This window comes from Scomber scombrus, chromosome 20 (genome assembly GCF_963691925.1).
Source record: "Scomber scombrus chromosome 20, fScoSco1.1, whole genome shotgun sequence".
NCBI classification, from domain to species: Eukaryota; Metazoa; Chordata; class Actinopteri; order Scombriformes; family Scombridae; genus Scomber; species Scomber scombrus.
The window spans coordinates 14,520,570-14,547,096 of record NC_084989.1 but is presented as its reverse complement, the minus strand read 5'-3'; the positions used below and the strand labels follow the sequence as shown (position 1 = coordinate 14,547,096).

At 39.5% G+C, this 26,527-nt stretch overlaps 3 protein-coding genes across 3 annotated transcripts; all 3 read left to right on the top strand.

Moving 5' to 3' along the window:
• Positions 1-1,361: 1,361 nt before the first annotated feature.
• Positions 1,362-8,071, top strand: LOC134002243 (glycine--tRNA ligase-like). The gene is made up of 17 exons (XM_062441548.1): positions 1,362-1,406; positions 2,142-2,243; positions 2,371-2,473; positions 2,564-2,705; positions 2,813-2,901; positions 4,002-4,078; positions 4,219-4,364; positions 4,458-4,607; positions 4,685-4,847; positions 5,004-5,168; positions 5,267-5,374; positions 6,843-6,988; positions 7,087-7,172; positions 7,264-7,373; positions 7,467-7,560; positions 7,655-7,845; positions 7,941-8,071. The coding sequence occupies exons 1-17, from the start codon at positions 1,362-1,364 to the stop codon at positions 8,052-8,054; spliced, it is 2,031 nt and encodes a 676-aa protein (XP_062297532.1). The 3' UTR covers positions 8,055-8,071.
• A 3,002-nt stretch (positions 8,072-11,073) lies between these two features.
• hhatlb (hedgehog acyltransferase like, b) lies at positions 11,074-17,245 on the top strand. The gene is made up of 11 exons (XM_062441762.1): positions 11,074-11,179; positions 13,345-13,412; positions 13,501-13,614; positions 14,254-14,448; positions 14,632-14,841; positions 15,432-15,603; positions 16,167-16,311; positions 16,397-16,432; positions 16,520-16,721; positions 16,808-16,949; positions 17,034-17,245. The coding sequence occupies exons 1-11, from the start codon at positions 11,074-11,076 to the stop codon at positions 17,243-17,245; spliced, it is 1,602 nt and encodes a 533-aa protein (XP_062297746.1).
• A 2,048-nt stretch (positions 17,246-19,293) lies between these two features.
• Positions 19,294-22,908, top strand: klhl40b (kelch-like family member 40b). Its single transcript, XM_062441532.1, has 6 exons — positions 19,294-20,430; positions 20,913-21,073; positions 21,163-21,270; positions 21,469-21,654; positions 22,140-22,289; positions 22,516-22,908. The coding sequence occupies exons 1-6, from the start codon at positions 19,300-19,302 to the stop codon at positions 22,625-22,627; spliced, it is 1,848 nt and encodes a 615-aa protein (XP_062297516.1). The 5' UTR covers positions 19,294-19,299; the 3' UTR covers positions 22,628-22,908.
• Positions 22,909-26,527: the final 3,619 nt, after the last annotated feature.

The following is a 26,527-nucleotide window of genomic DNA, read 5'->3' as shown; positions in this document are numbered from 1 at the left end:
ACTTGATTGTAGCCAGGAGGAGAGGAGGTCTGATTGATATTGAGAGAAGTATGAAGTGAGAAGACAGACTCTGTAACATGCAGCAGGCCACTGATTCTAAGAGAAATTGGTCCTAAAGGCCAAATTCAAAAGCAGTGACACTGCCACATGTAAGCAGTTCAGGTGGTATTCATTACAGTTAGCAAATGTATTTAAACACATGATTTCCCCTCTGTAAAATGAGCTAGCCTCAGCCTCATCAGAAAATAAAGGCATTGTTTTGCCTTACCACTGCTGAGGTCTTGTCAGTCCAGGAGAGGTCTTCTGTGATGGTGACTCCCCACAGCCTCCGTGCTGATGTAGACAGGACTGTGTGTGATATTCTTGGTAGTCCTAAAATCCACAGTTATATCCTAGGTCTTTTCATTGTTGTATCAACTACAAACCTAGTAGTGTTTGAGTCTTAGATGGGTTGGCAGTCATATTTGAAGAGTGCCTAAAGGAGGGGGCTCAGCACACAGCCCTGGGAGACAACGGGGCTCATGTTGAGGGTGGAGGATGTGTGCTTGCCCAGTCTGACAGCCTTGGGTGGTTGATGAGGAAATCCAGTGTACAGTTGCATATGGCAGCAGTTTGTCAACCAGCTTGTTTGGTATAATGATATTAAACGCTGAGCTGAAATCAACAAAGAGCATCCTGACATAGGTGTTGTGTCTTTCCAGGTGAGAGTGGGCTATTATGTACTGAGAGCAACACATATGGCCTCCTCAGTCCATGGTAGGCAAACTGCTTTTGGTCTAGATCAGCTGGGACAATGTCTTTGATGTGTGTGAGTACTTGTGCAAACCATTTTGAAGTAACGGGTGAGAGCAACTGGTTAAAGGGACAGGTTACTGTAGGTTCTTGGGAATGGTCTTGATGGTGGTGGATTCGAGCCTTGTGGATGTGGGGCATAAGGATAGACAGAGGTTGAAAATGTGTGTGAGTACCACTGCTGGCTGGTCAGCACAGACATGGAGTACACACTCTTGTACTCGTCCCAGCTGCTTCCTGTGCATCCCCCAACATTTTGACAGTGTTGTTGGCTGCTGTATATTGTGTGTTATTTTAAGTTCTTCTTTACTCTCCAGGTTGGCCTGGTGGTATTTGCTCATGTCTGTCATTATTCCAGAATGAGTGAAGTTTTGACTGAGTTTCCTGGATGATGCAACAGAAAGCGCTTGTTTCAGACAACACAGCTTAAACCACTCTAGCCTACATAAGCAGGCACCTCCCCTTTCTGTTCCCTCTTAACATAAAGCCTGAGGAGAAATGAGAACAGCTGAGTTCAGAGCAGATTGTGAGTTGGCTTATTGTGCAGGGAGCCTTTTCTACGTGTAAAAATGGAAGAAGTGCTGGCACCTTTGAGGGAGGCTGTGAGGGAACAGGTGAGTTACTATACCAGATTACACACTTGCATAGAAAAGGTGGGCAAACACAATCTTTATCTATAATCTTTATAGTGTAAAGCTTTTTTTGTTGTCTTTTTTGGCTTAAATACCATTTTTAGTCTAATAACCTTTCTTAGTCTGAATGAAAGGAACGGTTAACTGTTGATTGAAGAAGTGTTAATCTTTTAAAATGTACAAGTGTCAAAAATAGATTTATGTGTGTGGGTTTGCATGTAGGATTTTTATATAATCCTCTCAGAAGTACGTTAATACAGACCATTTTTTCACAGTAGCATGATGTAAAATAAATGCAATTGCCCATTATTAGGACATATTGTTGTAACATTCACAAACAATTCAGCTTTATTTTTTACCTTTGTCACATTTGTTTGAATTGGCAAGAAATCGTTGATCTTATAAAACCACGTTTCAAAGTGAAACTAGAATTGGAGGCTAATATTTCCTCCAATTAGTAGTAAATAGCTCCATCGTGGAGTGGATTTCATTGAAAAGTGAATTTTGGCACATTATAGATGTATAAAACTGACATTTATTTAACAACATTTATTTTCATGAATTTACAGTTTTTATATGTGCATGTTTGAAATAATTATTTTTTCTAAACTGAACTTTAATGATAGAAAGACTAACTGTGAAACAATTATAAGTAAAACTAAGTTGTTGTCTGAGGTTGTGTGTGAAAAGAAGGTAAAGAATGTCATTTTTATGCAGGGTGAATTGGTGCATCGGTTGAAAGAGCAGGGTGCCTCAGAGCCAGAGCTGAGCAAAGCTGTTGGAGAACTGAAAGCCCGCAAGAAGATTCTTGAAACGAAGGTCAGAGTTTTACAACTGCTGGTTTATCCTTTCCTGATTTCCTATCAGAATATTTCGGTTACTTCTGAAAAAAGGATTTACTTCAAAAAAAAAGAAGGAACAATCAATCATGTAATCTCACTTGTAGGAGCTGGCCTTGCAGCCTAAAGAGGACACAGTGGACAGAGTGAAGCTGGAGGATACTTTAAAGAGGAGATTCTTCTATGATCAGGCTTTTGCCATATATGGAGGTAAAATACCATAATGTATGTCACAATAGAAAGGAGAAACTGTAACCATAATCTATATCACTGACAGGTTTCACTTTCATTGTGTCTCAGGTGTGAGTGGCCTATACGACTTTGGCCCCGTGGGCTGCGCCCTGAAGAACAACATTCTGCAGGTATGGAGGCAGCACTTCATCCAAGAGGAGCAGATCCTGGAGATTGACTGCACCATGTTGACTCCTGAACCTGTCCTCAAGTAGGTGACACTTTGAACTTATTGTATTCAAACACAGGTGAAATCCCAACTAAGAAAAATACATTTAATTTTTTTTAACTGAAAAAATAATCTGTTCCCTCTTTCAGGACATCAGGTCATGTGGATAAATTTGCTGACTATATGGTGAAAGATGCCAAGACAGGAGACTGCTACCGTGCCGATCACCTCCTCAAAGGTGACTTTATCTGACCATCATTAAGTCATTTAGGATTAAAATGAGCCCCACCACGCCCAGTCCTCCCTTGAGCCACTCCAAACGTTATCATTCTATTGAATGGATGTTATCAGGGGTTATCAGCCTCATATAGGAACCTTCTGAACCTATAGTAGGCTCATAAGGGCGCTATTTACCATTGATAAGGTTTTTTACCGCATTTAACTACTTATTCAGAACCAACAGTTCATGTTTAACCACATTTCAAGTGATCATTTTATCCCAAACCATGATCATTTCCTAACCCTAACCAAATGAGTTGTGCTCCTAAACCTAACCATACCTAAACCACAGCATTGTCTCATCATTATTTTGTAGTGTAATGAAACGTAGTGGCATTTTATTGGTTGGTGTCATGGTCCCATTCCACTGGGTTTATATGCAGCTACTACTACTTCCTCTTTTAACCTATATCTGACGCTCATAACCACTGATAACACCCATTCAATAGGGCAATAACACATGGTGTCAGATTTCACTCCTACAGAGACCTGTATGCCAAGCATATTTATGCTAATCACTATCTGTGTCCAAATTACACTAACATTAACTTCAAAATATTATATCACAACAATCTTTAACCACATTTGCTAACTTTTCTGGGTCATTTTGTGCAGTGGCAGTTTTAACAGAAAAATCTGCAAGGACAGGTTTTTACCTGCCTTACTGGACTATCTAGTATGCTCAAGGGGGTTTTAGGTAGTGGCAGGCAGGGGTGGGGCTGGAGTTCAAATATCAAAGGTATCTGTTTTTTCAGGTATGTGTTTAAGTATTTGACATAAAGAAGCTTGTTGCTTGCAGAAAATTAAAATATTCATCAAAGCATCTTATATGTGAAGTGTAATGCTAAAAAATAGGATTTAAATGTTTTAATTTTTCGCAAACAAGTGGTTATCTTTATTCACTTATCCAGAAAAAATGTAATAATTATGTCTGGAGAGATTAAAAACACGTGTTCATAGCACACTCGATGCCAAGCAAATGCCTGCAATTTCTTTTGAAGCTCACATTTAATGGAATCATTGTAATAGCCACTGAATGAGATGTTTGTTCCCTCACAGCCCACTTGAAAAACCTGATGTCGGATGAGAAATGTTCAGCGGAGAAGGTGACCCAGATGGAGGATGTAATCACTCAGGTGCATGCTCCATAAACAAATCTTCAAAACACTCACATGCTGTGTTTAAAGCAGATGTTAATGAAAATACTGATATCTGCTGGCCGAGGAGGGGAATAACCGAGAGACCCTTACTCACTGCTGCTGTCACCCTGTTTCAGATGGACAACTACACTCAGCAGGAGTTGGCTGATCTGTTTGTGAAATACAACGTGAAGTCTCCCTCCACAGGAAATGACCTCACACCTCCCGTCTCCTTCAACCTGATGTTTAAGACGTCTATTGGTCCAGGAGGAAACACACCCGGGTATGGATCAGCAAGAACCAACATCTGTGCAATCTACTGATTCAGGTGTCTTATGTGAAAAAAATATTTTGTCTATTCATTGCTGCTTTTCAGCTATCTGAGGCCTGAAACAGCTCAGGGAATGTTCCTTAATTTCAAGCGTTTACTGGAGTTCAACCAAGGAAAACTTCCTTTTGGTGCTGCTCAGATTGGAAACTCCTTCAGGAATGAGATCTCTCCTCGTTCTGGACTCATTCGCGTGAGGTATGAAACTCTTTAAAATGAATCAGCTGTAAATTACAATGAACATACACAGATATTTAAACTTCTCCTGCTTGCAGGGAGTTCACCATGGCAGAGATCGAGCACTTTGTGGATCCAAATGACAAGGTCCACCCTAAATTCCACAATGTGGCCGACCTAGATATCAAGTTGTTCTCCTCAAAGGCTCAGACCAGTGGCCAGTCTGCACAGATCATGAGGCTGGGAGATGCTGTGGAGCAGGTAGGAAAAAGTTCATAACAAACATTAGGATTGTGTTTATTCTTTGAGAATTATGATTAGTCTAACGTTGACATTGTAATTGATGGTCAAGAATTAGCCACTAGATTGTTAAAAATCAATGCATTAACATTAACATTAACGTTGCTTCTGCTGCAGGGAGTGATCAACAATTCTGTGTTGGGTTACTTCATTGGAAGAATCTACTTGTATCTAATTAAAGTCGGGCTGTCGAAAGATAAAGTGCGCTTCCGTCAGCACATGGAGAACGAGATGGCTCACTATGCATGTGACTGCTGGGATGCTGAGTCCAAAACCTCCTATGTAAATCTTTTCTCTTGTATTCTCACTCATAGACTCAACAGTTATAAGAATACGTGTACACCATTTACATTTTATGATTGTTTTTTTCTTTCTCTCAGGGATGGATTGAGATTGTTGGCTGTGCTGACCGTTCCTGCTATGACCTCTCATGTCACACCAGAGCCACCAAGGTCCCTCTAGTGGCAGAAAAGCCCCTGAAAGAACCCATATCCTTCAATTCTCTCAAACCCCAAACTTGACTATACTCAGTAGCGTGCGGTGGTGTTTCAGTCAGGGCCAGCACTAAAATCCACCCCCCCGCCCCAAAAGAAAGTATTGTATGCCGATACAGCCAACAGAGCAGCCGCACACATTTAGGCCTATGTCCTACAATACATACACATTGCAAATTCAATGTAAGGCCACTATTATGCAACAGTACTTAATCGACACCAACATGACAGCTGATCAACATCTGCAATGCATCAAGACACCAATGTGCAGCATCGCCATCAGATCATCTTCCCTTAGGTCACTGCCCATTTTACAATGGACATACCATGATGTGACACACCATCCAAAAACAGCACATACTGCCCGACTGCTCTTAGAGGAAACTTCTAAATCACTTCAAAAGTAAAATCAATTTCTATAACAGACACAAACATGCTCCAAAAACGGTTCTAAATTTACTTCACAAAGAGAAAGAGAGAGAGATGTGAGCCCAACAGCAGCGCCAATCTTGTCCAGAGAAAGTTAAAAAAAAGAAAAAAAGAAAAAAAAGAAGAAAAAAAAACTAACACTCACCGTTTACTTGATGAAATCCATCCTGCTAACCTTCATGATGAAAAAGGCACCCGAAGCAGGTCCGCAATCATATCTTTATCTACCGATCTTGCTGTTAAATCAACCGCCATCACCTTTCCAGAATAACAGACAGTGCGTCATCACGCACCTGCCCATGGGCCAATCAGCCAAGCTCATTTGAATGACGACGCCCAGGCCAGCACTAGAAATTCTGCTTGACTTAAGGCGTTCTGTCAATAACACATCAAAATTTGATTGGCTGGTGATACGGTCACTCAACGTTACGCACCCAATAGCAGCGTCCAGCTCGATCAGAGGCTAGCAATGCAACTACTGCTGGCCCCAGCAGAGGAAAGGAGCTGTGATGCGTTTATAGGACATAGGAGATTTGAGCTCCACAAAATATAACCATTCGTTTTCTGGATAAAGTTGCATACTGAACAAGTAATTGACTCCAGATACATTTCAGAATGACCTTTTAATTATGGAAAAAACAGAAAAAATAGATTTTTGACAGGGCTAGCAGTGCTAGCCTTGCTGCCCCTGACTGCACACCACTGACTATACTGTTTGACTATATCTCAATACTAAAAATTGTTGGAGTTCTGCAAGACTAATTCTGTGGTTTGGAGAATGTATGCTCAAACTGGATAAAGTACAGTTAAAAATCTGTGTGGTGTTTGAAATGACACTCGGATTCAGAGCTACAAAGAATGTAAATATTGGACTTACATTTACCAGGTGGACAGAAACACAACTCTACATATATGACAATGAAAATAATAATGTTTGCTCACATGTTCAATATATCACTTGAAAAGGTGATGATATGTCAGTGTTGTTTTCCCAGTTTGTTTCCCTCTGCTTTATTCCTTAACTTCCTCTTACAAAATAGTAAATGTCATCCAGTTTGAGCCCAAAAAGGGCGCCATAGGCACGGCATACAAGAAAGATGCCAAGTTTGTTTTGGAATACCTGTCTGTCTGCGATGAATGCTATATCAGTGATCAGGAGAAGCTTCTCAATGAAAATGGGTAACTTCTGGCTGCACTGATCACTGCTAAAGAAATGTTTCTATGTATTTATATGCCAAGTTAATTTGGTGATGTTGTTGTTGTGTTTATGTCTGCAGGGAGTTCAGCTTTCAGACAGAGGGGAAAACATTCAAATTGACCAAAGACATGGTCAGTGTAAAAAGGTTCCAGAAGACTTTGCATGGTAGGAGGCGACACCAAACCTGGTGTCAGAGCCGGATAGTAGAAGAGTATTTTGTTCTTGTGGGAAAATAACTGTCTCTGTTTTCCCACAGTGGAGGATATTGTTCCCAATGTAATCGAGCCGTCCTTTGGCATCGGTCGAATCATGTACTCCATCTTCGAGCACTCGTTCCACACCCGAAAGGGGGATGAACAGAGGACGGTAGGATGGTTTCAAAGCAGGAATCAGAGTCATATATTTGTTTTGATTGTACTGCTGTTTCTTTTAATTTAAGATGATATATTTCTTGTCCAGTTTTTCAGTTTTCCTGCCACTGTAGCTCCATACAAATGTTCCATCCTTCCTTTGAGCCAGAACCAGGAGTTTAAGCCTTTTGTCCACCAATTATGTGAGTATGATGCTAACTTAGAACTCAGTTTACTCATGTGAATATTTTATTTTATGCTTGATTCAAACTGACGATGTCTTCTTTCTCCTTCCAGCTGAGACAATGACCAAAAACGGAGTGTCTCATAAGGTGGATGACTCCTCAGGATCCATTGGGAGGCGCTACGCCAGATCAGATGAGATCGGAGTGGCCTTTGGCATTACCATCGACTTCGATACTGTGAAAAAGACGCCTCACACGGCCACTCTGAGAGACCGTGACTCGATGAGGCAGATCAGGGCTGAGGTATAACATGTGTTATTGCTGTAATTAACAAAATGTAAGGCTGGTACAGTATCACATTTTTGTTTTTTGTACTAATTAAAAAAATTATTCTGCAGGTCACTGAGTTGCCAGGGATGGTTCGAAATCTGGCTAACTGCAGCTTGACATGGGCTGAGGTGGAGAGCAAGTACCCCATCTTTGAAGGACAGGAGTCCAGCAAGAAGGAGTAACTAAACTGGGACTCCTCTACACACATGGACCAAATTTTTAATAAAGATTTTACACTGAACTGTCATAATTTCTTCAAATACCACATCTAATATGCCACATGTTTACATACAGGAAAAAGCTTTATATTTCACGGGGAATTGTTAATGATGATAAAAGGCATTACCATATTATTATATGATTATGAGGGGTATAATGTTAATTCCAGGGATTTTGTCTTTATCTATACATCTACTTAGATATTATAATATACATATAAACTATGTAGCAGCAGCTGGAGATTTAAATGTGTCACATACTCTAGACTGAAGGAAAACTACTCACAAACATGCTGCAGGGCTAACAGTCCTCTGTGGTCTCCACCCTGAAACCATATTATTAACACCTGAGCAACTTTCTTTATAAATCCCAATGGGTGTGCAATACTGAAAACAGGCAGCATAGATATTACATAGACTTGTGTTTCATACATTTGGAATACTATATGCCTTGGCTGACCTTTTTAAATATACCAAATATAGTCATTTTCTTTGTTTCAAGTATTCCAGTAGGAGGGCAGCAGCCATAATTTCACCACCGGGATTCCCTGTATTGTATTTTGTGATGTTGTCACTAGACGGCACTGCATGTTGTCTCACAGCTCTGTGTGCATTGTAGAATGTGAGGCATGGACATTTGGCTGCAACTCAAAATTGCAACAGGCTTAGACCCTCCAAAAACAGATCTGGCAACCAGGAATATGGAAAATAGTGATGAGAGAATAGAAGAGACAACAGGTCTTTCAGTTGAAAGATGTAAAATAAATTCACAAAATCTTGAATGTATGTCAAAAAAGGCAAACCCAATCAATCACAATGCAGGCATGTAACAGTTATTGGACTGTGCTTGATGCTCAAAGTTATTTGCCTTATGATAACAGACTTAGCACATAATGAAACCGTATCTACTGTTTTGTTGTGGCTGCATCATTCAGGAAAGTAGGCTCTGTCATAAAATGCCAAGATAAGAGATCCTATTGACTCCTAATGTGTGTGGTTTATAGCCTATTATACTGGTTTAGCAGCCCTCTTGTGCCGCCCCCCTCTGTGTCAGTGGTCAAAGTATAAATACATCATGTCACCTTTAACCGGTGGCAGCTCCCTCTCAGGGAGTCAGAGGGACCTGCAGCCTGCCTGCGCCCTGCAGATGCACAGCACATGTTACAGTTTACATTTTCTTACACACCTTTTTTTAATTTTTTTTAAACACTGACATTTTAGTCCGTGTTTGAAAATTGAAAACTTTTGTTTAGCAACTTCTTCCGACTTGCTACTGCTGCGTTCAAGGTCAGTATGACAACAGGTGCTGCGGAGGACGAGCTGGAGTGCATGACCGTGTGGCATTTCAACAGCAGGCATCTCAGTTAGTATGTGAATAGAAAACAGAGACTTTTATTAATGGGATCTAAAAATGTTTCACTCTTGACAGTGGCAGTCTTGGATGTTTTTTGTTCTTTACTTTACAAACCCATACATATTTTTGGAAGCAGCTCAGGAGCTACAGAACAAATGCATTGTAGAGAGGTTGCTGGGGTAAAAATAGCAGACAGCTGCACTTTGTTGATGTATTTACCTCTTTGAATTTCTAATCAGTGGAAACTTAAACATTCCTCCACTGTCCTCTCCTTGATAAATGTGAATGTGTCGGGCAGATAAAATTCCTAAATGATAGTGCTTAAATACAAACATTTGCAGCAGATTTGCAGATCACAAGATAATGATTTGGGTCTGCGTGGGTCTGATAGCTTTTGAATGTTGGAGAGAAAATTAGCTCTTATGTTACAGAGCAGAAAATCAAGCCATGCAGCTGCACTTTATAGGGGGATATAGATAATACTATTTGGCTTAAGAAGCTTGAAGAAGCAGTAAAACTACTTTAGTACAGATTTGATGTGCTTTACTGTAGCATTTTCACTTAATATTACATTATTCTTATTCTCCACTTATTTTGAAAGTGTACTTTTTATTTCACTATGTTTATTTGACAACTATAGTTACTAGTTACATGTATTAAACAGAAAAACCTATGATGAGCCTGTGATACTGTATAGATGATGTTTCTGTATAGATTAAACTACAGTACCCAGCAGTGTAAGTAGTTCAAATGAATACTTCTACTCCTGATACTTTGACTAGATTATACTAATAAACTTGTTGGAATGCAGTACTCTCACTTAAAAGTATTTTAACATTAAGTTATTGGTACTTGTATTCACGTACAAGATATTAATACTTGCATTGCTCCAATGTGAAACTACTCTATTAGTAGGACAAGTATTTGACATGTTCTTACTGTAAGTGTCAAACACAAAAGTACTATTGATGTGTTAATGTTTAAGCCGTATAATAAAGTTGTAGATAATCAGATGACCTTGTTTTCATAACCTGCAAAATTACCTCTAATTACAGTGGTCATATTAATGAGCAAAATCAAGTATAAAGTCTCACAGAAAAGAAACTTTACTTAAAAGTACTGATACTGGACCCCAAGTTAAGAACTTTAAATACTACAGGAGGTTAATGTGATTTGTTACGTTCCTCTTTTGATAATATGTTTCAGCAAGTACAGTATAGTTCACCCGTGATGCTGACCTGAATCAAAAATGACTGACGCGTCGAGAAGTCTATCTTTAGTTACAGTTTAAACAGATGTCTCTCATTCAAATGCTGAAATAGCAACACTACACCTTCCTTTCTACTTGTCAGTTTTACAGCTGCTGGTTCAGGACTGTGCAGTACGTTAATCAGTATTTTGCGCCCTACTTCATTATGTAATGATTGTGATTGAGGTGAGAATCAAACATATAATGAGACAAAGTGAGGAGGTGATAACCATCAGCATGTGTTTCTTATCTGTAGAAGTGGATAAGCACGTCCTGAGGTGTCATTTGAGATGCAGAACCTGTTTCAGTTGTACAAATAAAGTCATGACTGGTGGGCTGTGTTTTCAGGAGCTTCCAGAGCTCTTCTTGTCGCTGTCGCCATGGGGATCAAAGCTGCACTTCCCAAGTATGAGATCTATTTCTACTACATGGTGCTTTGTCTGGCCATGTTTTGGGCCACCAGCTGGATCTTTGAGGTCTCCAGTTGTGAGTATGGGGGAGCACAAACACACACAAACACAAACACAAACACAAACACACACACACACACACACACACACACACACACACACACACACACACACACACACACACACACACACACACAAAACCAAAAAGGTTATAGGTGAGTAGTAGAACATCGTGCTCCAGTACAGGCTGTTAACTTTCAAACTCGTCTGACTTGTATGTAAGTAAAAGTTAAATCATGTGTGTTGAAAACTAAGTGAAAGTAAAATGGATGAATCTAACAGTTTGAAGACTACTCTCATTTAAGGAAAGGTCTAGTCATATTCAAATTTTTTTTTCTTACTTACAGTACAACAAATCCCATGAAAAGACCAAATAATGAACATGGACACTATAGTCCTGCTGGAGCACTAAATGTGTATTAATCTGCAGCTGAAAACACTCTTCTAATAAAAATGCAGTTAGGTTTGAATAATATTTGCTAAAAACTAAACTAAACTTTTAGGATTAATGTCTCCAGTAGACAACACTAGTCTTGGAGCTAAAAAACCACAGACAGTTTCGAGGAGTTCTGCTTTCGGTCTTTTTATGGAATTTGTTGACAGTAGCTAAAGCCTAGTCCTTTAAAGGTTATTTATTTAGCATTATAGTCCAATTGGTACTGGATTTATGAGGCTAGTTCCAATATTAATATTTGACAACAGTTATATATTATTTGATGTAACACTTTTGATTAAGGTCCCTTACATTTGGCGTGTTTGTACACAGATACAGGTGTTTTCATTTATTGTGGCTGATTGGCTGAAACTCTGCTTAGTTGCAACCAAGTCAGGTCAATAATGTCATGTCAACAAATTGAAACACATGCACCCTGTACAACACAACATTTGTGAAGGATATGTCAATCAACTACAGTCTATACAAGTCAAACAATTAAGAGAAAGCACCTGTGTGGGTGGACCATAGTTAGCTCTATAGTACTGTGGCACTGTATATTCAACAGTGTAGTGGAGCCTTGAGCAGCTTAAGAGCCAGATATTTCCCTCAGGAGTTGGTGGAGAACAAAACAGAACTAAAAGGGAAATTTATATCGTACTTAAGTTAATCTGGTAGCCAGAAACACTTTGACTCCATATAATTCAAATGTTCCTTCATGTCTGCTAGATGTGTTAATAGGCAACTAGGTGCTATAAATCTGCCATATAAAAGGTTATAATATATATGTAAGTGATGTGTTAACAGTGTGCTTTTCAAATTTTATGGTGACACTGTTGCTAAATTACCATCATATCTTTGGCATAGCTGATGATATTCATCATGCAGTGTTTTAGTTGTGGTCATGGTCAACATTAAAGACCATGACTGTAGATGTTTCAGTATGAAGCCAGCCGATACTACTAACATATTTTCTCATCATTATGTTGCAGTAAAAATAATAAGCAAACATGAATTAAACATTATTTAAATATCTTCCTGGTTGCACCATAAAAGTAAAACTGTAAACACCTCTGTAATCCTTTATTTTCTAAAAGTAGACTAGGGAGAAACTTCCTCATGTCTATTTGAATGAAAGTAGAATTAAGCAAAACAAACACTGAGGCTCAACTGACTCATAAAATAAGTTGAGATGGATAAATTAAGTTACAGCTTATGCCTCCTGTAGTGCAGTCAAATGCAGATGACACAATATAGGCACAGTGTCACTGTGTGAGGGTGAGGGTGAGGAGTCGGAGCTTTGCGGACCACGCAGAGGAGATCAGGTGTCAGTATTAATACCACAGAGCAGAGGAAGAAAATAGGCCCTGCATTTATTGTAAGTTTCAGTGTCACTTGTAACAAACAGTTTCACATCTGTTCTAAAGGACAAAGAAAAAAGTATAGGATATGAACCAAAAGATGACAAACATATCTCAAGGTCCACTCATAGCTACACCCAGATCTTTCAACCACTTCTCATGGTCGTTGTCCTGGCAATGGCTCACTTGTCATCACACCACCTCAGTATGGACATGGTCATGTAATAACAGGTGGTCGAATGTGAACTTTATGTCTTGCTCTGGCTTCCATTAAAAAGCTTTATTTTACAGAGGAGCTTGTGAAATTGATTTTCTTTTTCTTTCTTTTTTTTTTAACTCCCAAAATAGATTTTCTTTCTCATCTTCTATTATCCTTTTTTATTCCAGCCAATGCAAACCGAAAGACATTCAAAACCAACGTGAAGCCAGGATGGTACTACTTTGGAAGAAAAATGGTGAGAACGCATTCATAGTTAATCAAAAATCATGTTGGTGGTGCATACATCTTCTAATTTGTTTTTTTTTTTGCTCATTTATTTGCAGGATACAACTGATTTTGAGTGGATGATGTGGTTTTCCACATTCAGAGATCACATCCTGTTTGCTCTCTCTGGACATGTGCTGTTCGCTAAGATCTGCACCATGCTGGCTCAACAGGTGCTTCCACTGTCGGATTCACTGATTAATTGACTGATTGAGTTGGGAAGAGTAATATATGATAGGATGCAGATCTGATGTGTGTCTGCAGTGTAAAACAATCAGGTTGTCTGCTGTGTAGAATTTCTATCTCACTGTGTTGTGGGCCATGAATACTCTTAATTTATTTTTGCAACATTGCAAAGTAGCTTTTTATATCATTAACCAAACAGCAGATGATGAATTGCACCAAGTGGAAAGAAAAAGTCACAGAAGAGAGTCAGAAGGAGGGATGACTGTGTAGATGAAGAATGAGAGAGCAACAAACAGAAGTGCAGTTCTATATTTAGTCAGATCAGTTATGCCAGTTTGGTTTGGTTAACAGCATTAGACCACATATCATGTGTCAGCAGAGTCTCAGAACAAAAGTCGACCCTTTAACTTAATGTGTGTACAGTTGGTTTACACTAGAATGTAATCATAAAGTCTGATAGACATTTTCTATCGATACGGCAGAGTGTAAAGGTGTTTCTTTATAGTTTAATAGTTTAGTAATTAACATTTAAAAATGTACACATTCATTCAGACACAAATCTACACTCCCTCCAGCTGCATCATTACAGTACATTTAATGTTTATGTCTATTCTTCCCTCCCACAGTACAGGTCTTTGGTGTACTTGGTGTACGGTCTCCTGGCTGTATGGACCAGTATGGGCTGGACCTACGTCACCCTCATCCTGTCACACTGTATTCTGCTCTACAGTATCTCCTTAGTAAAAATACGCTGGCTTTGCTTCGCCACTGGTCTCTGTACCCTTGCTACATTCAAGTGTGAACCTTTCGTGTCCTGGCAGGTAAACTGATGGCTACCAAAAAAAAAAAAAAACTTTTGGTAGAAAAATATATTTGGTATAGATATGTTTCTACTGTCAGAAAGTGAAAACTAAAACAGTGGAAGAAATTTGATTTGTTGAGATTAGTTGTGACTGATTAGTGTCTCTTTTATCATTTATTGTCTCTGTCTCTGCTTCATGTAGGCAGGTTTTGTGGAGGGAGACTTTGACCTGCGTCATGTTCTGTTCTATGGAGGTTGTGGTTTTACCATCATGCGCTGTATGAGCTTTGCTCTGGAGAACTGTGAACGAAAAGACGGAAACTACAGCATCCTGGAGCTGCTCAAGTACAACTTCTACCTCCCGTTCTTCTATTTCGGGCCGATCATGACCTTTGATAAATTTTTTGTTCAAGTGAGTTAAACCAATTTCTTGTGTGTGTTTCTGTCATGCAGCAGCTAAAGGCATTTCTGGTTCCTAAATTTAGTGCATTGAGTAGTATTGTATTCCCTGCCTGTTTGTTTTATGAGCCATGACCATAAGTTGCCTACCAATGGCTATTTCATCCCCCTGTTTTATTAGATTTTTAGACACCAAATGAAATTATCCAGTAGAAAAAAGGAAAGAAAAAATACTTGAGGAACACGTGAAAAATAAATATAATTTTAGGAACCACTGCATTAGCAGATGCCTTTCTTGTCTTTGTAATATGGGAAACAACAGCTGTATGTTTTCTCATGGCATCTCATTGAAATACACGAAAGAGAGTTAATAATTTAGATATAATATGAGAATAAATTATTGGGGAAATGTAGATGAAGTTATCCTAATTGCTGTGTACATGTAAAAGAAAGGTTCAGTAGACATCAATGCTCAGTTTATTTCAGAATCAACGACAATGTCAGTCTGATATAAGAGATTTATGTGCTGCAGAGAAGCAGTGTAGAGGTTAGAGATCCCTGAAGTTCTTGGTAATTGTGATGTGTGTCTGCTGCCCTCTGCAGGCCAACAAGTCAGACCTGACCAGGAAAGAGCGGGAGATGTGGAACATTAGTCTGCAGGGCCTGATCCACCTGGGGATCATCATTGTGGTGGATGTCCTCTTCCACTTCATGTATATCCTCGCCATCCCCAGTGACGTAAAGCTGCTGAAGCACCTTTCTGACTGGGCTATAGGTCTGTGCCAGCTCACCGAAATTCCCTCTACATTGAATCACTTTTGTATGGGCTGCAGGCCACTAATGTTCTTCTTCAGTTCAAATCTGGAGACAGTTTTTACACTTGAGAGGATTGTTATATATATTTATATAAGTACAGTTCATTTATAAGTACAGTCCATTTATATTCATGTAATTCAGAAGAGCACTTAACTGCCAGTGCTTTGGCTGCAGGGTTGCATAGATGATAAGATAAAGAGGAAATATCAACACTGCTGGACTCTAACATTCTTTGAAAGAATCAAATAAGGTTTCATGTGATTATAATTTTCATTAGCGATTAATCTGTCAATTATTTTCATGATGAATCAATTAGTCAGTGGTCTATGAAATGTTAGAAAAAGGTTGAATGTCAATTACTGATTCCTAGAGCACATAGTCTGCAACCCAGAGATATTCGGTTTACTGTCATAGAAGAATAAGGAAACCAGAAAACATTCACATTTGAGAAGCTGAAACAAAACACCAGTATTGTGTGACAATAATATAACTACTGAACTGATGTGATTGCATTGTTTCCAGTGGGCTTGGCGTACTTAAACCTGGTGTATGACTGGGTAAAAGCAGCTGTAATGTTTGGAGTTATCAATACAGTGTCCAGACTTGATCACCTGGACCCACCCAAGCCACCAAAATGCATCACAATGCTCTACGTGTTTGCTGAAACGTGAGTGAAGCTGATCACATTTGATCATCACCAGATGCACTGTACTGCAAAACTAAAGCTGTTCTTGATGTTTTTCACCTTGCAGACACTTTGACAGAGGAATCAACGACTGGCTGTGCAAGTGAGTGTCTCAGCAAAAACACAAATTAAAGTAGTCTTGTTAATGCTGAAAAATGCAGAGATTGTGATCCTGTGTCATTATCCACAGGTATGTGTATGATTACCTGGGTGGAAAGCATGAGAATGTGATTGAGGAGCTGGTGGCCACGCTCTGCACCTTTGGCGTCACCATGCTCTGGCTGGGACCCTGCGAAGTTGTGCTGCTCTGGGCTTTCTTTAACTGTTTTGGCCTCAACTTTGAGCTGTGGGCTGCCAAATTCTTCACCATGGAGCCTTTTGCTTCTTTTGAGGTTAGTTAGTGGAGGCTGTCTTCATGCTTTAGTTAGGATTTTAACACATAATGCACTTTGATGATTAAAACATTGTTTGTTTACAGTTGGCGATGTCAGAAGCGATGTCCCGCAGGATCAGAGGCATCTTTAATACCTTCAACTTCTGGAGCATTGTGCTTTTCAACATCTTGGCCTTGAACAGTTTGGACTTTGCCAAGTTGGTTGCCAAACGGCTGCTCCTCAAAGGTGATTGGTTTTTCCTTTTAAAACATGTACATTTGTTTAAGGAGTGTATTAACGGTGAAGTTGTTGGTCTCCTTGCCTCCACAGGTTTCCCTATAACCACCATCATCGTCATGTTTGTGACCTACTGTCTGATCCAAGTGATCAAGGAGAGAGAAAGGCGACAGGCCCTTATCGATGATCCTGATCCTCTCCCTCCCACCCCACCTCCGACCGCTGCCACTAGTCCAACCAGCACTGCAGCTGCAGCCGCTGCCACTCAGCCTGCCACAGATCCCAGCAAGGAGAAGGCAGAGTAGATATCTGCCGTAGAATGTATGGAGTCAAGTAGTTTTATCACAGTGTTATCCCCAGTCTAGATTTTATAATGTGACTTTTGAACAGATGCTCTGTTTCTGCTGATGTATAAAACAGCATTAACTGTAAATAAAGTTTACCAACTGTATTTATAAGGGAAAATAGACCCTGATGAAATACATTTACTCAAAACTAAATTTTTTCTGAAACCTCTGTCATTAAAGCAAATAAACAGCAAAAATATCATGTTCCGTGTCTTTATGGGGAGTTTTTGACCTTTCAGATTAGATAGATTAGAGAGAGGCTTTTTACACTGTGTGACTCAGTCAGTGTTGAGTCTTGTCATGAGGGCTGTGTGGTATTTCTGTAGCGTTACATCAGCAGTTAGCAGCTTGATTCCTGTTCGATGCCTCCTCACTGGAAACACTTTTAACACAGTCCAGTGAAATGACTGTGGTCACACTTATAGTGAATCACTGCCTGGACCTGAGTAGTGTGATAAAAGGTGTTTACTGACGTCAAAGAAGAGGTATTTTAACCTTTTTGTGACACACTGGTGTGACTACTGTATGTCTACAAAGGTCATTGGGGACATTTGTTCCATCGGAAGTTGTTTGATTTCACATAATTTCAAACCAGCCTCTACAACCAAATCTAGTTCTTCAGATTTCACACATACAGATTAGTTTACTCATCACACAAAAACAAAGACTTTGTAAAGTCTGAGTAAATAACCAGATCAGGCTTGATCTTGGTTTGGGCTTGAGATTACAGTCTTTTAAATGAGTAGTTAGACATTTTGGGAAGTATAATTATTTGTTTTCGTGCTGACAGTTAGATGAGAAGAATGATACCTCTCTCATATTTGTTTAATATTAAACCGGAGCCAGCAAGTGGTGAGCTTAGCAGCCATGAAGACTGGAAACAAGGGGAACCAGCTAGAACTGGCACTGTCCAAAGGTTAAAAAAAATCCACTAGAGCCAGGATAGCGGTTTCCACATTTTTCAAGTCTTTATGCTAAGCTAAGCTAGCAGGCCGGGCTGTGCTCGGATATTTCCCAAAATATCTAACTTTCCTTGTGACAAAAGGGATGTGGTACAAACTGGGGGCATGAAGTTTGAAAGACTTAGATGTTTATCTGGCAGGGAGGGTGTAATGAAAGATATCATCAAGCTGGAGAATGGAAAGAGTAAGATCCATTATTTTTGCAGCTTGACTCATTGCAGGGCCTCCCTGAGCTTTATCAAAGCACAAAGCTATGTCACTGTTCTCCTTTAACTCAAAACCAACGTGAATTAGAAAAGTTTGATTCAAAATATATTCCCCCCCACATAAAAACAGTGACAACTACCGATATCATGTGGCAATTTACAGCAAAGTCCACCCTAAAACAAGACAATCCTTATGTTCCACAATTCACCCACGTTACAATAACAATTTGAGCTAAAGGGAACAACAGTAGTGTTTGTGTATAAGGACAAAATTACAATGTGGTTACAAGATCTTTTATATCAGCTCTTACGGGGATGTAAATATCATGTAAATGTGGTAATATAACAAAATTACTGTGTGACATTGTAGCTATGATAACTCTTAAGGGGACAGTCTCATAACCAGTTTACTCTAGTTTGATTCTGACTCAGGGACGGACATATTTCCCATGAAGCAACTCGTCAGCTGTCCGAGAGTGGGTGAATGTAGCTGGGGAGTGGGTAAGGAGTAGAGGGGTGGGTTTGGAGGTGGGGAAAGAGGATTGAAGCATGGATATTGCATTTCATGTTCCAGAATGAAGCCCATAGCTCCGCAGCATGCACCCAGACTATAAATAGCCTACCAGTTGGAACTCAGTTGAAGGGTCAGGACAGCTGAGTGAGTGGGCTGTCCCAGGGGTTCAGCTGGTGTGGGCTAATACCAGACTGACTGTGCTTCTGCCTTCTCTTTCCAGGCTAGGAATAAGTACAACTCTACTGTAGTTAGAAGATCTACAAAGGAAGAACTTTTGTTTGATTAGCAGCCCCGAGGAAGGCTCTTCAAACTCACCCTCTGCCAGGAACAATGGCTCTACCTATAAACCCCATGGACGAGCCCAGGTTGTACCAGCAGACGCTGCTCCAGGACGGCCTGTTTGACCTGCTGGAGAATGAGAAGCTGGTCGACTGTGTGCTGAAGATCAAAGGCAAGGAGTTCCCCTGCCACCGGCTGGTCCTGTGTGCCTGCAGCTCGTACTTCCGCTCCATCTTTCTGTCTGACCTGGACGAGAGCAAAAAGAAAGAGATTGTCTTGGAAGATGTGGAGCCAGGTGTCATGGGGCTCATCCTGAAGTACCTGTACACCTCCAAAATTAATGTGACCGAGCAGAATGTTCAGGATATCTTTGCTGTGGCCAACATTTACCAGATTCCCTCTATTTTCACTGTATGTGTGTCTTTCCTACAGAAGCGCCTGAGTCTCAGCAACTGTCTGGCTATCTTCAGGCTCGGTCTGATGCTGGACTGTTCCAGGTTGGCTGTTGCTGCTCGAAACTATGCCTGCGAGCACTTCCATCTCATCTCCAGAGATGAGGAGTTCCTCCAACTGCTCCCCAGTGAGCTGGCAGCCATTTTATCAAACGACAAGCTGAACATAGACACCGAGGAGGCAGTCTTTGAGACTTTGATGAACTGGGTGTCCCGAGACACAGAGAGCAGGGAGAAGGAACTGCCAGGTTTGCTGGATTGCGTGCGTTTCCGTCTGATCACTGAGGATTACATGAAAGAAAAAGTGGAGAATCACAAATTCATCTCCTCCAGTCCTGAGTTACAGCAGAAACTCCAGCTGGTTAAGGATGCTCGGGCTGGGAAAATGCCAGAGGTTAAAAAAAGCAAAAGCAAGAACGAGGAGGGTGGAGCGCAGAAAGATGGCGAGGATGAGGATAATGGGGAAGACGAGGAAGCTTTACTTCCAGGAATTCTGAATGATAACCTGCGATTTGGCATGTTTGTGAGGGACCTGATCCTGATGGTCAATGACAAAGGTGCAGTGGCCTACGACCCAGCAGGGAACGACTGTTTTATGGCAGCGCTCTCTACACAGATTCCCAAGAATCACATCAGCCTGGTCACCAGGGAGAATCAGATCTTTGTGGCTGGAGGATTTTTCTTTGATGAACATAACAAGGAAAACCCAATGTGCTCTTACTTCCTACAGGTAGGAGTAATGCACCATAAAGCATTCAAAAAATCTGCTGTGACACAAACTGACCTCAGCTCAGACCATTCTTAAATAATTAACTCAGTATTAAATATGTACAGTTGTTTGTATGTTGTTGTAGGCCCTGCAGCATCTCTGTACATGACCACAGTAATATATGCTTGTTTTACCTTAATTGCAAAAAAAAAGTGATGCAACCCTAACCCAACACTTTGACCCACAAGCTGCTTGGAATTGCTCAACATTTGCATTTAATTCATAAACTGTTAAACCAAATGTTGCACTGGTGGGTCAGTCAGGAAAAACTCCAAACCTCTGACAATAGGTTAAAGCTGAGCATAAAGCATAAAGTGTTGTGTTTGCACATTTACATGGATGCATTTACGTCAGCTTGCATGTACTGCAGTATGTGTATTACAGTATACTTAAGGTGGTGCAGACTTTACTCATTCACAAACATTTGACTTCTGTGACCTCAGTATGACCCAGTTGGTGCTGACTGGCTGGGTATGCCACCTCTTCCATCATCCCGCTTCCTTTTCGGGCTGGGCGAGGCTGAGAACTCCATCTTTGTGATGGGAGGGAGGGAACTGAAGGAGCAGGAGCACACGCTGGACTCAGTTCTGGTCTATGACAGACAGTGAGTACAGGTCTAAGTTAAGATAAAAAATGAAATATAAGAAACTTTTGATTGTGAATGAAAGAATGTATCTATTTTCTCATTCATAGATCTTTCAAATGGGGGGAGTCAGAGCCTCTTCTTTACCCGGTCTATGGACACGCAATGATATCACACAAGGATGTTGTTTATGTGATTGGCGGAAAGGGAGAAAACAAGTGAGTATATAGTGTGACAAAATATTTATATTGATTCATGGCATGTTTAAACTTTGATAAAACATCATGTAAAGTTGATGATGCAGAATAGTATGAACCCATTGCAAATTTCCACAATATACTTGATAAAAATGAAGAGGACCATTGGGGAACAGCATACCTCAAAGGTGTTATTTTCTGTCTGTTTTGTGTGACAAGGAACTGTCAGAAAAGGATGTGTGCATATGATGCCAAGAGGTTTGAATGGAAGGAGCTGGCTCCTATGAAGACTGCACGTTCTTTATCTGGAGCCACTGTTCATAAGGACAAAATCTACGTGGCAGCTGGAGTCACTGACACCGGCCTGACAGACTCAGTGGAGGTGTACGACATCGTAACCAACAAGTGAGTTCCTCAAATTACTGAAGAGTCTGAACGACAAAGTCAATGTTTAGATCTTTGTGGCCATCAGTGGGCCTAAAAATTACAATTATAAATTTGATTGTATGTGCTTCTTTTGTACTGAAAAAAGAATCACACAGAAAAGAGATACAGTTTACTGTATTAGTGTATTTTCTTTCAGTGGGTTTACTTGCTGTTAGCTGTTGTTTTGCATGTTTGTCCATCATTTAGTTAATTTTCTTGAGAAAAAACAACATTATATGTCACATATTGCAGAAAGGAAGATTTCTATTGCCTTTTTGATTATAAACCTTAAAAAACCTTAAAGCTTCAAAAATCTTATGAAGGTTTTGATGCGGCCATGAAAATGTTATTTCCCTATCAAGCTACCTGAGGCTTCCTGGAGTTTATTGGTCTTTACTGAACTGTACCTCTATGTGTGTGTGTGTGTATGTGTGTGTGTGTGTGTGTGTATTTACGTTTTTCAGGTGGTCAGACTCTGTAGCATTTCCCCAGGAGCGCAGCTCTCTCAACCTGGTGTCGTTGGCCGGATCACTCTTCGCTGTGGGAGGTTTTGCCATGATGCCTCTGGAGGACAGCGACGAGCTTGTTCCAAGAGAGATGAATGACATCTGGAGGTGCGTCATAATAACACACAGTTCTTTCATTCACATGCTTCTATTTGCCAATGGGCTACTTTCTTTTTCTTTGCTGCTTGTTGATAGAAGGTACTTATCCAACTTTCCATTTGCTCAAAATTGTACATTGTAATTAATGTTTTTAAAAAAAAATAATCCCAGTGCATATTTTCCCAGTTTTACCCTTTATGACTTACTGTATGTTTGTTCATGCATATCTCCTCAGGTACAATGAGGCAGAGAAAAAGTGGACCGGGGTCCTCAGAGAGATCCTGTATGCTTCAGGAGCCACTGTTCTGGGGGTCCGACTCAACACCCTGCGTCTCACCAAGATGTAAAAACCCCCTTTGATCCATGTTTGTCATCAGAAATCTGTGCTGTTACCCACTTTCAACAGTTCATTTGAGTTAAGGATAATGAGAATAAGCTTGTTTGGTGTTCCGTTTGTTTTCTTTTACACTGTTTTAATTATATCTCTGTAATTGTGATTCTGGCATAATAAGGAGGACTATCCTTTTTTGATTAAGACATTTTTATAATTGTGTGTTTCAGTGATTTTAAAACTATAAACAATCTGCAGCCCACTGACATTTTTTGCACTGTATGTAATAAAATTTAACTATTTAACACCAACAAAAATTCTCGATGATTATGGAAAATGTGTTGGCAGCAGTGTGTATTTCTCAACAGGTGGCAGCAAAGTCATAATGACGACTCCTTTGGAGAACAACATAGGAACATGAAACAGTTTTAAAAACTTTCAACTTGTCTACACAGGAACAAAAACACAGCACACGTCTCAGTTTGCAATAATATATCTATACTGTTTAATATTGAAATGTTTTCATTACGCTCTGCTGTGTTACAGACAGTAAACACTAGTCAATAATACAATAAAAGACAGAAAATACAGTCTAATGTTATTAGCACCTCTAGACACTATTGTCTTTGTACTGTTTTAGTATTTTAATATAGCTGAACTGGACAACTACGGCCTACACATGGTCTTTGTACACCAGGGTTAACTAAGACATAGTGTTTACATTATAAAGTAGAGAATCAGCAAATAACAGTACACATTATGATTTCTTTAACACAGCTGCAATATGAGTAAGTATGGGAAATGTAGAGGGTACGTGGATAATACATCCTTGAATTATGGCATTGGTGCCTATGGTTATCATCACATGTATCTTTGCCCAAAAAGGGGAAATGTCACCATCTAACAAATTAATTGTATTAGAAGAGCTAGCCAAACCTTCACATGCAAAATAACCAACAACACGTTTTCCAATTTCATATTCTAATTTGCACCCAAACGAGGGCAAATACAAAAACAAAATTGCTCCTCCATTCTTAAAAAACAATACAAAACAAAACAAAACAAAACATGTTTTATGTCTTCAACAGAGCAACACATTTCTTTAATTGCAAATACAATATTCCCAACACTTTTATTCAAGCTGAAGGCCACTGAATCAAATCCATTTGGATGCACAACTTCGGCTCTCAACCCAAAAAACTTGCAGTCCAAGTAGAGACACAACATGGCAATCCCACAGTGGAACCAGTTTTCTTTCTCAATGCCTCATTATGTGACAAACATTTGCCTTGGGTGCAATGCAGAATGCACAGTCACTGTGGTGGCCAGGCACCCACTTCATCTCTGACAACAGCTCATTTAAGGACAAGGACAGGTCCACCTTTTCCTAATCTAATACAAGCTTTTGGCTGCTAACCTCAGTAAAGGAGAATTTGGCTAATTAGAAGACATAAAGCCAACCTGCTCAGAACATCAGACTCCTTAACACTGTGCAAACTGCCACTTCTCTGCTACTAGAATCTTAGCTTTACTGTTATTTAACTTTATAACGACAAATTTAAAAAAAAAAAATTAAAAAAAGACACTTAAACAAAGATTATGTGTTATGGTGTTTCAGTATTGGGGTGCTGCCAGGCTCTGTTATGTGTTGCTTTGATGATGTCATCTCTACAGTTGTATTCAGAAGACAAAATAATCCAAGACAAATACAAATGCTGCTTTCTCGAGTGGATTTAGTCTTCGTAGAACTCTCCAAACCTCCTTTAAATGCAAATATACAATTAATGTATTCCTATAAAGTTCTTTAAAACAGATCATTTTGGTTTACATTCAATTTTTACTGCTTATCAATTAACAATTTATTAGATACATTATGGTAAATGATTTATTTTCTATAGCAGTTTGTTAAATTATTATATTATCAATTTATTAGATAAATTACAGTCTTTAAAAAATATCTGTCAGTGTCATTTATCTTCATCAAGATACTGTTGATATTATGCAGTTTTGATTAATACTGCATTGTTTTTGGATCCTCTAACCTTAAAATTTCGATCTGATTCCTAGCAGGTACATACAGTAGAAATTTCCCATTTTTCAACCAACAGTTCTGATGTTTGTTCGAGTCTAAATGTTGTTTCAGATGAACACCTGCCAAGGACACATTTCTGGCAGAAACTTCATTTTTGTGTTTTCCTATCATCTTTTTCCATAGAAACGTTTGAATACAAAGAAATATAAATCATCTGCAATCAATGTAACAGCTTCCAATTCAAACAACTGTATCAGCCTTAAAACCACACTAGCTGGGTATAAAGTGCTCACAATAATTCATATTTTCTTAATTAATCAATTTGGCAACTGACACTTTCCTTTACAATGTCTCATCGCATGAAATATAAAAGTCAAAGGCCCCATACGGAGCAAACCTAAAACTAATTTTTCTTGATTAATGTAGTGATCGGAATACAAACCAATCAGAAACAGCTGTCGCTGTATGCACCCTCAGAAGAGCTCACAAATACTTGTTAAAAAGCAGCACAGTGCAAAACAGGCAGACTGAAAACACAAAGACCAGTTTAGCTGCAGGTTGAAACGTCTGCTTCCTCACAGCTGAGTTATCCTCGGTCTGCACGGTGCCACACCACAGCTAATGATCCGCAAAGTTATTCTAGGAAAAAAAACGCAGGTCAAGCCCAGCTCTGCCACTTACTAACCACAACCTCTGATCAATCTCTAATATACAGAAACTGACTGAAACCGAGTATTAACGTCCACATCACAATGTAAAATAAATGCCTTTGGGTTTAAACTTTTCTGGAAATGTTGGAACTTGTGGAAATCATTTTACCAGCACACATCTCTGCTTTCTACTTTCACCTTGTTTCTGAATTCATATCCCAAATGACGGGGTAGTGTGGCATCAAATTCAAAGTGCATAAATCAGTAGTATTAACTACTATCCCCCCCTCCTTTACCATCAATTACTATCATTATCCATAACAAAAACATTCAAATCCATCCAAGTATAAGGCAAATACAATAACACATCACAACCTATAACCACAGTATGTCAGTATTGTCTCTTGGTCTAGTGCTTCTCAAAACAGTTAAGTGGGAAAATACATTACATCTATTTGAACCTTTTTCTTGTGTTTCCAAAGTACTACAGGCTTCTTCTATGATAACCAGAGACACATATTTCACCTGCATTATAAAAGGTGCAGGATTGTTGAAAGAGTGCAGTTTACCAAGTTGCCACAAGAGAGCAACAGTCGTTTGTATGACGTTGACACTGCTTTTATTCCGCCTTGTGTCAACAGTCAGTACCCCCAATTACCAATGACCACATTAAATGAGGAGCTGGGTATAAAATGTTGGCAGTTACCCCCCCCCCCCCCCCCCCCCCCAAAAAAAAAAAAAACTATGCCAAATGTCTGATTTGTTTCTTTTTGTCAGCTCATTTCTGACTTACTTACTGTCCAGTAAGGCTAAATTGGATTTTATCACAGCTTGAATATATTCAACAATTCAACAGCTGTAGACTTGACGTCTAAAGGGCAGTCTCAAACTGGACCCTGTACAAAAGCAGCAAATTAAAGTACAAAAAGAAAAACAAAAATGTACCATTATCAAATAACAGTTAGTGTGGCCCAAGACATTTAACCATTTAACCATGGCAGTTTAAGAAAAATGTAACTGGGGGTGAGCTAAGACATTAGACTACACTAAGGTGCTTAATTTTGTCTTTTAAATAAAACAATAAAAACAGCACATTTACAAAAGCTTATCCACAAATTCCAACTTTCTGTAGTACCAGCCAAGACACATGTGGGGGCACATTCAACTGACTTTCTGAATGTAAACATGAGGAATTAATCACGAGGAAGAAACACAATATTTACAGGTTAATGCT